Source organism: Blennius ocellaris (genome assembly GCF_963422515.1).
Source record: "Blennius ocellaris genome assembly, chromosome: 10".
NCBI lineage: Eukaryota > Metazoa > Chordata > Actinopteri > Blenniiformes > Blenniidae > Blennius > Blennius ocellaris.
This window is the reverse complement of record NC_137659.1, coordinates 19746411-19761908: the sequence shown is the minus strand read 5'-3', so window position 1 is coordinate 19761908 and position 15498 is coordinate 19746411. Positions and strand designations below refer to the sequence as shown.

General features: G+C 47.5%; 1 protein-coding gene across 1 annotated transcript in view; it reads left to right on the top strand.

The window, feature by feature from the left end:
* Positions 1 to 1412: 1412 nt before the first annotated feature.
* Positions 1413 to 15498, top strand: part of chd7 (chromodomain helicase DNA binding protein 7) — a gene marked incomplete at both ends in the record, with an annotated part of 54459 nt that continues 40373 nt past the window's right edge. Inside the window, 3 exon segments of the mRNA XM_080503717.1 lie at positions 1413 to 2892; positions 3535 to 3869; positions 10683 to 11161. Coding sequence (XP_080359843.1) covers positions 1413 to 2892; positions 3535 to 3869; positions 10683 to 11161 — 2294 coding nt within the window.

Genomic DNA, 15498 nt, shown 5'->3' with positions numbered 1-15498 from the left:
GGTGGTTTTTTTTGTTGTTTTTTTGAAGGTCCAACAGACAAGTAACACCTGGTGTCTTTTGTGAGTCTCTTTTTAATTTTGGTGCTCAAATGTAGCCGGTGCTTAACTCCCTCATCTTGAAACATCTGCTGGGACTGACTGACTGACCGACCGACCGACCGACCGACCGACCGGTCAGTAGGCCAGTTGGATTGGTTGCAGACGGGGTAGTTACCCACTGACTGGTTGGTCGAGAGGGTAAGCTTGCGTTCCTGTTGGCTGGCTGATTCCTGACTGGATGGCAGCTGCTGCTGTTCAAACAGAGTTGCATCTGCTGGGCCCTTTGTTCTAACATGCACACACACACACACACACATACACACGCGCGCACACACACACACACACACACACACACACACACGCACACACACTTGCACTCTCTCAATGACTCCAAGTGTGTGTTGTAAAAGAAAGAAGTTCTTTTGTTTGGTAGTAAAATAGATGTGGGGGAGGGTGTTTTTTGTGGAGCGCTAATGTGAATTGTGTTTCAGACTGAGTGAATGTGAAAAAAGTTTTTCCTGTTTTTCAATTGGTCTCATTAATTTCTGGGCAGCTTACAAGTGATTAACTTGCTGAATGTGCATGTCATTCAGTTATACCTCCAGCCAACGACTCATAGTTTTTTCTGGCGTCTCAGCAATTTAGTTGAGCTCATGCAGTGTTTCAAGATGGCCAACTATGCTGACTTTTTATTTTTTAGAAACATTTGTCTTTCTCATTCTTGCTTCATATTAATGCTGTTTAATACAAACTCCTTCAAGCTTAACACTGTTTTGTTTGATTACAAGCTCTTTTGAACTAAGTTTTCTTTGTAGAAATACTATAGAAGATGCATTTGGCTTTTTGAATATCATTATGAAAGTACTGTCAGCTTATTAAGCCAAGCCTCTGTTACGCTAGCCCAAGTAACTAAAGCTTTGCTTTTAATAACCTTTCAAAGTTTTTACGAGAGTTTTTTTATTTGCATGGATAACTGACCTAAAAGTAACGGGAACATGTAACACTCATTGAGCCATGATGTTCATTTCTTGATTTTTAGTTTGAAGTGGTGAAATATTATATATATATTTCACAAAGTCATGGAAGACCAGCGATCGTCATAGTAGCAATAATATGTGTGGATGTCTTATCGGCTTACAGTTAAAGTTACAGGAATTGTAATCCAGCAGTTGATTTGAGGCCTTTGCCCCCATAAATACCTCTGCTAATTCCAGTGTTTGTCCCCCCCCCCCCCCCCCGCATCTCTCTCCAGGAACCCTAATAAGGACGATGGAGTCGAAGGCTTCAAATTAGCAGCTATCTGATTAGCTCTTCACTGCACAACACACCTCCCTCCGTCAAGTCCCCTCCATCTGTGGGCCCCCCACCCAGCCATGGCGGACCCAGGGATGTTGAGTTTATTTGGGGACGATGCAGGGTTGTTCTCAGATGGATTAGATGGTTTAGGAGATTGCTTTCCTCAACAGTCAGCTCCTGGTCAATCCAACCCACTCGCCCAGCAAGCCACCCCATCCCTGAACCATGAGCACCAGGGAAACAGGGGCTACCACCAGGGGATGATGCATGCTGCTGGCCCCAGTCCGGGGCAGCCTAAATTGGGGCAGATGTATGACCACGGCCCCTACACAGGCTACGATCAATCTGGTGGTCCTGGAGGACGAATGATGGCCCAGAACGGTCCCAGTCAGGGGCAGCCAAATGTGAATGCAACCATGAATGGCTTAGCTTCCCACTACCATAATACCCAGGCTAACTCTGGCAACCCCCACCATGGCTACCAGGGTGATGCTGGGGCAGGAGGAGGTGGGGGTAGCGTTTGGGGCCAGCAACAGCAGAACAGATCAGCTTATCCACAGGCTCCAGCACAAGCCGGGGGTGGTCCCAACCAGATGGGCAGCTACCAGATGTCTCCAGGCAACTATGGTGGGATGCAAGGTCAACCTACGTCAAATGCAGCTCGCATGAACCAACGCTACCCTCCACAAAGCATGGCACCTCCTCCTGCTCAGGATCCATCTCACTACTTGGGACATGTTGGAATGGGAGCAGCCCAGATGAGACACCCCCAACCTCAGCAACAAACCCAGGCCTATCCCAATATGGGGCACACACCCAGATACCCACACTCCCCTTCCCGACAGCCTCCACTCCCCCACCAGCACCAACAAGGCATGGCGGGATTTGGAGGTACACAGTATCCAGGCTATCAGGCCCAGTATGGAGCTATGGGACCTGGGATGGGCCAGGGTACTACTGCTAATGTGAGCCCTACTGCAACCCAGGCTATGGGACCAGGGCAGCTTGGCCAGAGGTTCAACCAGGGATCAGGACCAGGACCAGGACCAGCACCAGGGCCACAGGCGCAGAGGTATCCCCCTGGACCACCACACCAACCCCAAACCCATCCAACCCTTTCTGCCCCAATGCAGCAGCAGACAGGGCAGCAGGGCCAGCCTATGCACCCCCTGAACCACCCACAGCACCCCCAGAGTCTGCCGCAGGCCCAAAACCAACCTCAGTCCCACCTTGCACCCCCAGCTCAGGGATCTTACCCCTCCCCCTCCTCCATGTCCCCCATGCGGGTTTTGGGAACTCCAACCCCTCCTCCCCCACAGGGCAGACCACCTAGTGCAGGACTAGTTGGGCCCCCGGAGGTTGCCTACACGGCCATGCAGTCTTCACCCAATGCCATGGCCCATCCACAGAGAACCCCCCAAACACCACTTACTACCCCACATACCCAACACCAGCAGCCCCACACCATGCCCCCCAATGCAGGACAGATGTATCCCGGCATGGGGCCACAGCGTGGTTCACCAATGGGACCAAACAGGCCTCAGCTCCAGCAACAAGGTAAATGGAGTTTCAAATAAATAACTTTATTGGCCCCAATTCATGAACCCGTGATCCCTTCCATGAATATTTACAAAAGCAATATAGAAATGGGAAGGAAGGCCATCTGTAATATTGAGAAATTAACAAAAGAGGCTTTTTTAACATTTGCTGTTCATATAGCCTGCATGCAGCGTATAAATACCGAGCAGAGCAGCTAAAGTTACTTTGGATTAGACAGATGTTTGTGAACATTGTGACATGTCATTTCCTGTCTGAAGTTTTCTTTTTTCACAAAATGTTCTCTGGAAGAGATTATTTAAGAGCAATAAAAGCAAATGCAAAACTTTTTTTTTTTTTTATATACCCTCAGTGGTCAAGTAAAAGTCAGATGATACAGCTAATCTTGGCTTAGGTCATTGCTGATTGTGGGTATTTCAGATTACGAGTATCAAAATTTAATCTGATATGAGCCGCCACTCTGAATAGTTAGAAATAACTTTCTTTCGTATGAATTCATTCATTTAGCCTCACGGCAGTCAAAATTGTTTTGAGACTTTCGGCACTTTCTAATAGTGTGACAAAAACAAAACCTGATGTACTGGTTGAATTTTGGTTTCCTCATTCAGCCTGTGACATGTCCTCTCCTGTTTCGTTCTCCAGGGCCTCATGAGGCTCCGGTCCGAGAGGGGGGAGACCAGCGTCTGCTCCAGGCCCAGCAGCCGGCCTCTCGGAGTGGACAGTCCATGCAGCCAGCTCCCATGGTTTTCCAGGGCCCCCCTGTTGGTCAACATGTAACCCCGGCCCCAAACCAGGGCTTGGCGCCACCTGGCCAGAGTGCACAGACACAGCATCCGCATCTGCCCCCACATCCACACCACCTGCAGAGCACGCCTCCTCCGACCAACCAGGGCTCCCTCCCATGGGCACCTCCGCCTTCCACCTCCCACCCGCTCTCCTCACCCCCTCTTACCCCACAAAAAGTGCCTCACATACAGGTAAGGCTCCATCAAGCACTTTGATGTAATATCAATGGTGTGTGTCTGAGAGAGCTCAAGTCTGTGCATTTGTTTTTGTGTGTGTGGGTGTATTTCATGTGAATGTTTATTTTTCATGTGGGTGGGGGAATGTGTGTGTTTGGAGTGTAAGGGAAGTGTGGTGTGTGTGTGCATAAATGTGTGTGTACATGACATTTGAGAGCACAGCGGTGCATTAGGCTCCGGTTCAGTGGGGTTCTCTCTCTGTGTGTGTGTGTGTGTGTGTGTGTGTGTGTGTGTGTGTGTGTGTGTGTGTGTGTGTGTGTGTGTGTGTGTGTGTGTGTGTGTGTGTGTGTGTGTGTGTGTGTGTGTGTGTGTGTGTGTGTGTGTGTGTGTGTGTGTGTGTGTGTGTGTGTGTGTGTGTGTGTGTGTGCGTGAATGGATTTTTGCAGCTGTTTGTTTCCTGTGAGCTGCATATCCTTATACACGTGTGCAACACACGCACGCCCATGTGCACACAGAGGCGCCACCAGCATAATCTCTCCTCCTCTTGCTCCCACTCTCCCCCTCCGCTGTGGAGGAAACCTCCCTTCCTGTCTCTCCCTCTCCCCTGTCTCCTCTCTTTCCGCTTTCTCTCTCTCTCTCTGGCTGTCTGTCCCACTGTTTGTCTTGTGCATTTCAGGGGTGTCATCACTAAGTTAATGTTGTGTAGCAGGATGTGCAGTGAGACAGACAAGCTCAGAAAGGAGGGAGACCGTGTGGACTTAAAAAAAAAAAAAAAAAATCTAAGGGGGGATGATTAAGAGTTTGGGGGAGGGGAGAAACGCTAAGACCAAGACCAAAGAAGTGGGAAAACAAGCAAAGATCTCATGAGAGGGGGTCCGGGATCTCTCGCAGAAGGGAACGTGGGGGGTGGGGGGGGGGGGGGGGGGGGGTGGTGTGGGGGTGTAGGTAAGCAGTTCTCGGTGGCAACCGCCGTGTTTTCATGTGTGTGAGCATGCAGCATCGCCACTGCCTGTCACGTGCCCTCGCCTTCCATTAGCTTGTTTTGTTGCTCAAAGCCCCCTTTCTCCACTGACCCATTCATACACAATAGCAGGCCTGTGGACACACACACACACACACACACACACACACACACACACACACACACACACACACACAGCGAGCCCTCGTTTTCTCTTCACACTGTTCCCCTCCCCTCGCTCACCACTCCCCACCTCCACGCCCGCGTCGCTGTGTTCTGTGGTTGACATTTCAGCCGTCACACTTAATTTATCCAGCACTCCTGACCTAGATGCCAGGTTGACTGGTGAGCCCCGTTCCGCGCCTGGGCGCACTGCGTGCGCCGTCCTGACTTTAGCTGCAGGCCCGGCAGCCCCCGTCATTATACGCACACACACACACACACACACACACACACACACACACACACACACACATACAGTGTGGTCTGGAGAGCGATGGCGAATGTGCCTCAGGAAATAGGATAGCCGAACTGGACGAGTACTTGGAGTAGTGTGTGTGTGTGTGTGTGTGTGTGTGTGTGTGTGTGTGTGTGTGTGTGTGTGTGTGTGTGTGTGTGTGTGTGTGTGTGTGTGTGTGTGTGTGTGTGTGTGTGTGTGTGTGTGTGTGTGTGTGTGTGTGTGTGTGTGTGTGTGTGTGTGTGTGTGTGTGTGCGCGCGCACATCGGTTGCACAGGACGGGGGTTCTCCGTGTGCCTCGCGATGCACTTGTTAGAAAGGCGCCCGCCCGCGTGCGCGATACACACCAAGCAGGTCAGTCAGTCATGATGACTGTATGTCTGGTACTCTAAGCTCCATCTGTTCACTAAGCATGGTTATTACACATGCACACACACATGCACACGTGCCTTCGTCAGCAGCTCAAGGTCACAGCTCTGGCAGAGTGCTGTGCTGTGACCTTTATTCTACATCTCACACACATACACATACACTATATTGCATGCAGCACTCTAGTTGACATATAACATGCCTGTCTCGCCCCTCCCCCGTCTTTTGCACGCACCCGACGAGCTGCTATACCATGGAGCTCGCAGAGGTTGTGCAGCTTCGAGGAAATGCTTTCATGTTTCGCCGTCTCCCCTATGTTTGTGCTGATTTCAACAAACAGAGAATGGGTAAACCACATGCACTGAATGATGGGTTTCCTCTAGGTTTTAAAGAGAAGTGTACACACTCGCACAACTAGTTTCACATGTGTTCTTCCCCCCGATGGTTTCAAGTGAACCAGGTTCCATCTTCCCACCAAAAGAGATACTGGCATACACGTCACTGGTCTTTCCATGGCAAAAGACTCCCGAATTGCCAATTTGATGGGAAAAAAAACAAACAACTTGCATGAAATAGTCTTTTGTTGTTTCGTTCATTTTCGTTTTGCTGCGAAGCCCATCTCACTTGCATGGTGTCTGAACATGGAGTTGATTTTGTTCTATAAAAATAGTTTTTGAAAGTGTTGGATTGGTTGAAGGGAGGGGGTACTCCCCTGGTTTGATTCACATTGGTTACAAGCACAAACTATTAATGTTTTGTGAAAGAGCAGTAGCATGCTGTACACATTATGTCAGCATATGGCTCGTTTTACCTCGGCTTAGAAGCCCAAATACAAGTCTGAATGTGTTTTGAGTCCGGGCATCAGACACAACAAATATATATAAAGACGAGATGAGAGGGGCTAGTTTTAGATCATGGATGTAATTAAAAGCATATTGAGAAATGAATGTGGACATTAGATTATGGTAATGATTATGAAATGTTTTGCTCTCGTACTCAAAGGCCACCCTGGTGCAATTATGAATCCCACCATAATTACCTGCAGAAATAAGCATTTTCATTCATAGCCCAACCTTCGTCAGTGCAATAAAACCCAGTTTGAGGTTTGAATTCAATGCAAATAATAATGGACTGACTTCATTAAAAACATGCGTCTTAATTCAGTGTAAGGATCCATGGTAAGACAGAATTTGTACCCACTGCCCTCAGTTCACGTTTTCTCTGAAACACGTCTGGCCAAAGTTAATGTTTAATAGTTTTCCAAAGAACAGTTGTAGCTGTGCCAAAAGAAGGAAGTCAATCAGTTGTTTACTGGCATTTACTATTTCTGCATCTGATGTGGTGGTTGAAGCCAACGGGTATTTTCCTGGCTATAAGTCGCTCCAGAGTGTGTGTCGCACTAGTCAAAAAATGCGTCATGAAGAGGAAAAAATACATACAAGTCACACTGGACTATAAGTTGCATTTAATTGAAAATGTATTTCACAAAATCCAAGACCAAGAACAGACATTTAATCTGGATAGGCAAGTCATTCAGTGTTTTGACATGGTTTTCTGTGTGAAAATGACCATGGGGGTTAAGTTTGATGGTTGCGGTGTCTGTACCCAAGCCCGGTTCCAGCCCGCGAGAGCCAGACGGCCGGGCATCTGCCCGCCCCACATCTCCACGGCCGGTTGAACGTGTGCTCCCCACGCCAAGGTGTAAGGTGTGGAGCGCCCCTCGTCACTAACCGCTGATTGATGCAGGTGACTATGCTAACGGGTGACTGATGATGGTGGCTTCAGATTGGATCGTCGCTGTGGCAAAGACTTTAAAGTGCCGAGTGTCCCGGACAGGACAGGACAGGACAGGTGCTCCCCTAATACCAGCTGTGTTATATATTTGATATCCAAGTCTCTCCCGACTATAAATTGCAGGGCCAGCCAAACTATGGAGAGAAAAAAAGTGCAACTTGTAGTCCGAAAAATATGGTACATTACACGTTCAAACACCTGACAAAGCATCAATATATGGGTCCAGTACAACGGTGACTGTCATTGCTCCACAAAATGCCTGTTAAAGTTTGAACCTGATTTCATAGATGCTGATGAGACAAATTCAGTATTGATAGATGTAGCTGACATGGAGCGTCCATACTTCCATCTATTAACACACTGCAGTGCTGCGTGGGAGTTTGGGCCTTCTTCTGGGCTATCTTCAAGGTGGCCGTATTTGTTGTAAATTGTATATTGAGCAACCAAGAAAATAAAAATAGATGCTCTCTCTTATGAGACTGCTTTGACTGCACAATGTTTGTTGGGTTTAAGAAAGGAGAACACAAAACCACCTTCGATTAAGAATCCAGCAGTATAATGTTAAAACTTGTAGACAAATAATGCCGATGCAATAGACTTTCTTTTTTTTTCTTCTCAACATCGGTCATCCAACCAGTTTGCATCTGTTGGAACATTTATCATTTGCTAACTTAAACCGTAGTTGTGTTAAAACCAGTTTTTCTTGAACGTGTCACTTTGTAAAGATGCCATTTGTTACAGCACCACCCAGAGCTGCCTTGAGAAGACCTAGACAAGGCAGCTCTGTGAATAGCATGTGGAAAATTACCTGCATGTGGAAGTCATGCCACTTCACGTTTGCATAAGTCTGTGATCAGCTTTAAATAGTCTTTTCATTCAAAAATGAAAGCCCTCGTTTCAAATCAGAAGTTTGCTCCGTTTCACGGGGGGGGGGTCACCACGGCAAGCTTTTGCAACTTGCACTCCAGACTTGGCTAAATTTTCTGCCACATGCTCCTCCAGCTGCTACGAGGATTCAAACCTGGGTCCACCACAGCCCAGGTCCATGCTTCACATGATGTGACACCAGGGGTGACATAATGAATGTGTTGAAAGGCAATGAGGCATTGAAGTAGAAGTTTTCATTCAATGGGGATCCAATGACTGAGATGCAGTTGGAATAAGTTCTGTGGTTCCGATGTTGCTGGTCAAGAGTCTTGAATGTTTCTTAAATTGTGCTTCTTGTCAAAAAGTCTCCCATCAGTGTCCTCAGCACTGTGGCTCACCTTCATCTTCTAAATCTACCCCCGTCCACTATTACGCTCAAAATCATGATCCGCCTTCCCCGATTCTACCGTATTCACCTTCACTATACTACTTTATAACCATGGCTGAGATTTTAACCTGCTCCTTCAGTGGAAGACGACGAAACCTTTGCTTGGTGACATGATGAGAACCGGATTTGAACCAGTCCAAGTGAACGGAGCTGAATTCACGCTGCGAAACGTCAAACCTGTGTGTGCGTCTCTGTGTGTGCGTGTGTGCGTGTGTGTGTCCATTGTCATTGGTGTGATTGATTATCTCGGAAGCTTGGCAGGAGGACAGATTTATCTCTTGGCACCACATCCCCCTCAACCATCTCTCTCTCTCTCTCTCTCTCTCTCTCTGTCACACTCTCTCTCTCTCTCTCTCTCTCTCTCTCTCTCTGTCACACACTCTCTCTCTCTCTCTCTCTCTCGTTCTCCACCAACGACACTCCCTGCCCTCCCTCTCTTCCCCATTTGTGTGTCTAAATGGCTCAGTTTACGTGTGTGTCAGCAGGTGTTTGTGTGCACGTGTGCAGAGGTTTGTGTGATGTGTGACCTTGCAGCAGTTCTGTCTGTGTGCGTGCGCGTGCATTCGCATTCTCCTGACGGGAGTGGACTTTCAATGATGGCACCCCAACTCCTTCCTCCTTCATGTGAGCGAGCTCCGTTAAGTGTGCACGTGCAGCGAGAAGCTGCTGCTGTGGCATTTTGCTGCTCACACACACCTCATTGACACACTGACACATGCAGGAGTGCACATGTGTAGCGCACGCACACCAGCACCAACTCTCAAAGGCATAGTCTTCTCGCTCTCGTATGACACGCACACACATACTCCCTCGCTGCGCCTTTTTGAAGTATGGAGATAATTTATTCGTGTCATGATGCCTGATTTCCCATCTGCTACTGGGACCCTGAGCAGCTGGAGAGAGAGAAAGGAGGAGGCAGGGAGGGCTGGAAGAGAGGGAGAGGGAGGAGAGGCAGCTGGAGAGGTTCCCAACAGCTGGTAACCAGTTTCCTGTCACAGAAAGCTTACTTGGGAGCGAGGAGGAGGAGGAGGAGGAGAGAGAGGAGAAGAAGCGGCAAGGAGAAAGGGTTTATTCTGCAGGAGAGCAAAGGAGGAGGAAAAATGAGGTGTCAGCCGGTTTGTTTACTAAGGTTAGCCTGCCGGAGGAGGAGGCAGGAGGGGGGCGGAAACTGTAGCAACAGGGAGTCGAGGAGAGGGAGGAGGTGGCAGCAGTGTGCATGGATGGATGGATGGATGGATCTCTTCTTCCTCCCCTGCTCTGGTCTGCCATTACTGACAGATTCAACCCCCACTCTGCAGAAAATGTACCAGGATTGACAGGCAGGCAGTTCGGGGCAAAACCACCGTTGAAGCAAAACATCCTCAGACACATTTTGTGGCACATGAGACTCGTACACATTCGATGTGATGTTTATATTGGAGCTCCAGTGAGTAATCAACAAAACGGTCTATGTAGAAGTTTTAACAAGGAGTTTGACCCTGAGAATTAACCTCATTCGGTAAAGTAAGAAAACGCCTCCACAATTTGTCATCATCGTGGTCACGAGCCAAACACTTGTTCAGTTTTCATCAACCAAAACCTCTAATTACCAGAAAACTGCAAGCATTTTATTGCCCCGAAATTATATTGTATCCAATTTTACGATTCCAATGACTGTCTTAGATTTTAAATTAGAAATGTTATGAATTGCCTTATTAACTAGTTGTCTCTAAAAAGATCATCTATCAGAGCTGTCCCTTTCTACTTCTAAAATGTTGCTGGGCAGCCGTAATCCTGGACAGCTGGACACTTTTTGGTGCACAATGTTGCTCTTCAGTGTTTTCTTTTCTGAAGCATTGTTGAATTTTTACACGCTGGATGTTATTTGGAATGTGTGTTTTCATAAAGTTGTGAAATGACACTAATGACACGATGTCCTTCTCCTCCATGCAGCATTCCCCCACTGACCCGTCAGGTGATGCCTCAATGATGGTTCCTGACAGGCCAACGGTTGACGGGGTCCCCGGCCAGCCTATCAGCACAGAGAAGTCGGGCGACCAGGAGACCAAGCCAAAAAAGAAGAAGAAGAAGAAAGCTAAAGTCGTGGAAGGACATGAAGAAGAGAGTGGGAAGAAGCCGGGAGGAGGCGGAGAGGAAGACGTGAAGTCCGAGTTTCCTCCGGCCGCATGTGAAGCCGGTGAACAGGTTCCCACTGCGGGGTTGGTGGAGGGAAGCTCACCACCAGTGGAGGAGAAGAAGAAGCGGAAAAAGAAACCAAAGGAGAAGGCGGAGGGCAAGGAGCCCAAAGAGCCCAAGATCCCTAAGACGCCCAAAACGCCCAAAACACCCAAGACCCCCAAAGAGCCCAAGGAGCCCAAGGAGAAGAAAGCTAAGAGCTCCACGCCCAAGACCAAGACTCCCAAGAAAACCAGGTAGGAACTCTATATGTCCTCTGTACATGTTTGTGGTGGAATAGCAGTGAAGAAGAGCGTCGGCCCACAGCAGTCAAGACACTTCAGTGTCATTTGCACATCAGAAACATGTTTCTCTTGTCGTCAGCGAGTGGGAAATGGAAGATACTTTGTTCCATTTCAACCCATTTTCTTTTAACTACATTAGTGGACTTGCGGTGTGTATCGTACACATGTCGTCATCTCGATATCGGTCCAGTGGAGTAGTTTTTTCCAAATGTGTACACACACAGACACAAGCTCAGAAACACACCAGAGCCATCACTCTCGTGACCAACCAGGGGGAACCGAAAGGGTCACAACCTCTGGGCTGTGAACTGCCACTCACCGTGTTTATACGAGTGTGAGTTAGTGATCACAGGGTGTAGTGGAGCATGGAGCACGGGCCGCGAGACAGACGGAGCCCCGGATCAATCACATCTTACCCTTCAGATGCTGATCAACAGGGTTGAAACTTCTGTCACTGTAGCTCTGCAGGTCAGCCGGAAAGTACAACTGCTTATTCAGCACGGTGCCGCTTGTGGCACCTCGCCACCGCAGAGACTGTGGCGTGTGACGCACACCAAACGTTAAATGTCATTCATCTCATTTCAACTCTGGCCATTTATACTTTTGTTGTTTAGGAAACAGGAACTCAAAAGTAGAGAACGCTTTCAGACCTCTTCTTTGTGGGTCATATTGGCACATTAATGACGTCCCCAGGTTGGATAAATTCATACAGAAGAAAGATGATGGAGCCCATTAAAGGCTTATAATAGACGTTTGTATGTATGTTTTCAAAATGTCCTATGAGGTGCGTTTCACTGGATCAGAATGTCTTTTAATAATTTGTCTCTTCCACGGTCCACTTAATTGTGCAGAACATATCACATTAACTTCACTATGCCTCGATAGTAAAATTAAGAATATTTAAATACTACGACTTGAATATTGTCATCTTGGTAGTATTTTTTATTATAATGGCATGAAGCACGTGCTGTTTTACCCTTTTGCAAAGTGTCTCTGTTTGTCCATTGGGGCATTTGATTGGTGCAAATGAGCCAAAGGCATTCCTCCACTGTGCAGACAAGACTTTTGAAAGCTTTAATGAATCAACATGTGCATATTGGAGTCTGGTTTGCTTGTGGTGAAGACGTTGGGCCGTGAGGGAGCTCAGAACCTAGATGAAGTAGTAAGGAAGGAGCGCTTCTGCAGGGACCAGCTGAAAGCCCCCCCACACCCCCAAAGCCTCCACTTTGTTGTTCCACAAACACACATCAGACCAGCAGAACGGAGGAGCGGGCCGGTTTTTACCCCGAGCTTTTTATTCCAGCTCTGTTACCTGGGTGCTTGCAGCTCCACGGGCAGTTTTCACAAAGCTCACCTTGCTTCCTCACGCCAGCTGTGAAGCTGCTCATGCTGCACCTGGCTCCACGACCACAGCTTTTCACACTTGGTTGCAGGTCTTGGCGATTTAAATCCCAATCGAGATTGTCGTGACGCTAATATCTACCAGCTAGACGGAGCATTTAACTTCACGTCAGAATAAACATGCAGATTCTGTTCATCATCATCATCATAAAGCATGTCAAGCGTCGAGACGCTGCAGTTCACACCAGCACGGAGGAGTTGCCGTTTCAGCTTTTGAGTTTGGGCCCACTTTGGTTTTGTTCACACACCTTTCGTCATAAACCAGTTCGGTTGTGCTTCTCGGGCTTATCAGTGTTCGTCAATATCACCTTCACTTTGTTTACACTGCGCTCTCAGGTCTTATCCCTCCCTTCTTCACACACTCCTCCTCTCTTTATCTTATCTCTCTACACATTTTCATGGGCTCTGCTCTTTCAGGCTCTACAGTTGTGTAGGTTTGTAATCTCGCCTTTATATCGATGCTTCTTCCCCCATTGTTGCACGTCGGGGTCATCAAACGCAACGGGCAGCGGCAAAGAGAGTGGAGGACGTTAGTGTGTGAGACTCGGCGGCGGTTTCATTGTGAAGGTGGAAACTTGATCGGATTGAGGAATGTGTCAGGATGGCCCCCATCTCTCTTTCTCTCTCTCTCTCTCCCCCCCTCTCATCTCTCCCTCTGTCTTTCCTCTCGGCCTCTTTTATCCCAAGGAAGAGGGAGGGCCGAAGCAGCAGGCCGGGGTCAGCACTGGGGGAGGTGTGTGTGTGTGTGTGTGTGTGTGCGTGCATGCTTTTGCATGAGCTGGCCACTGGGAAAAAAAAAAGTCGGGGGTGGGGAACCAAGGGAGGGGGCGCTGTAGTTGGTGTGTGTGTGTGAGGCAGTGAGGGGGGCTGGCCCCTGTGTGTGTGTGTGTGTGTGTGTGTGTGTGTGTGTGTGTGTGTGTGTGTGTGTGTGTGTGTGTGTGTGTGTGTGTGTGTGTGTGTGTGTGTGTGTGTGTGTGTGTGTGTGTGTGTGTGTGTGTGTGTGTGTGTGTGTGTGTGTGTGTGTGTGTGTGTGTGTGTGTGTGTGTGTGTGTGTGTGCGCGTGCGCGCGCGCGCATGCATGCATGTGTTGGGGGAGGGGTCGCTGGTAATCTTTGTGGCAGAAAATGGCGTCTAATGATAATGAGGGCCATGCCGCTGACCACTCCACTGCCACAACTCTGAGTGTGTGTGTGTGAGAGGGCAGAGGAACTGTGGGGGTGGGGAGTCCATTCTCAACTGTGTGTGTGTGTGTGTGTGTGTGTGTGTGTGTGTGTGTGTGTGTGTGTGTGTGTGTGTGTGTGTGTGTGTGTGTGTGTGTGTGTGTGTGTGTGTTGGTAAACTGGCTCTTATCTGTTGTCAGGCTTTCCTCCATCTTGAGTGGCAGCCTGGAGCTCCCAGGTTAATTTAGCATAATAATGGCTGCCGGCCATTCACTGCTCCTCCAAAATGGTGGACCTCTGTAATCAACCAACTATCTCCTCTTTTATTCCTCCCTCTCCTTCCCTCCTCCCTCAATCCCACCTCTTCCTGTTAGACAGAAGTGTATCCTTTCATCTAATTCTTCCTGCCGCTCTTCTCATCTTCTCACTTCCTCTCTGCCCATCGTTCTCATTCATGCTGAGGAATGAAGCCGTCCGCAGCACAGAAGCATCAAATCTATGTTTCTGAATGAAGTTTGGCGTGGCTCTTGTGATGTTGAGCTCTTCATTAGTCATGGCTCATTCCCCATTGGAACATCTTACTGTAGGTTGTTTGTTTTTCATGACTGTGTTTTAATAAAAATGATCTAATTTCAAGCCGTTTTAACTTAATAACCCCTTGAGTTCAAGCATTTCTGTTTTTTTTCCCCCAGCATTATTTATTTGAAGGATTGAATTTCAAAGTATTTTTGACACATTTGGAAGGATTATTAAGTATATTTGGCACAAAAACATAAGATATATCCATCTATCTGACACAATAATAATCCGTAAAGTTAAAACGCCGCTTCGTAGACGACGGCTTTGAGTGATGCGTTCAGGTGCTCGTTAACGTGTCGGAAGCTACTTTCTGCTGAGATGCAGCACGCGTGACAATATTATTACGCTAGTAAAGATAGTACCGACTTTAAACACTGGTTTTTAAAAAAAACTGTGGGATTACACATGGAGAACTTTTGACAACTACCTCAGAACTAATATATCTTTGTAACGGTGTGAAGACATTGTCGTGTCCCGATGTTGGAACGGGAGAACGCCACTGCTTCTTTGAGTGATGCGTTCAGGTGCATCACGTAAGAGGACCTTCCCACATATTAATGAGCTGCGGGGCTCATACAGTAGCAGCGCTGCATGATAAACATGATGAAAATATGACTGATGGTCATTAACGAGCTGGAAGGTGCATGTGCAGCAGTTTGAGGTGGCTGGTGTCATGTGCACAAAGACCACCATTCTTCATGGGAATAAAAAGCCAGATGATGCCATACTAAATGTATCTGGACATATACTAGATGTAAATGTATAAAGCAATAATTAAACTGCTGCCTGTAAACATACAAACATGCATGACTTCTTCCTATCCCTTTTCGAACGAGTCAAATGTGTATTGTATTGAAATTGGCTTTTTTTACTTATTTTTATTTCATTTTTATTTTCCATTGCTTCATATTTAAATTTTCCTTTGTTAAAATAAATAAATAAATAAAATCAAATGTATGAAACTTATATAAAATATCAATTAGAAATATGTAAAAGTACATTGTACAGGATGGGTTTTCTCCAAATAATTCTGAAATGTCATGTGTGGACGAGGTGACCGGGGCTGCAGTGTTGTGGGCGAGTTGTCCTAGAATTGGTATTTCCTTTGCTTTCTTTTCTTATCAAACTATGCGCTTAATTGGAAGCTAA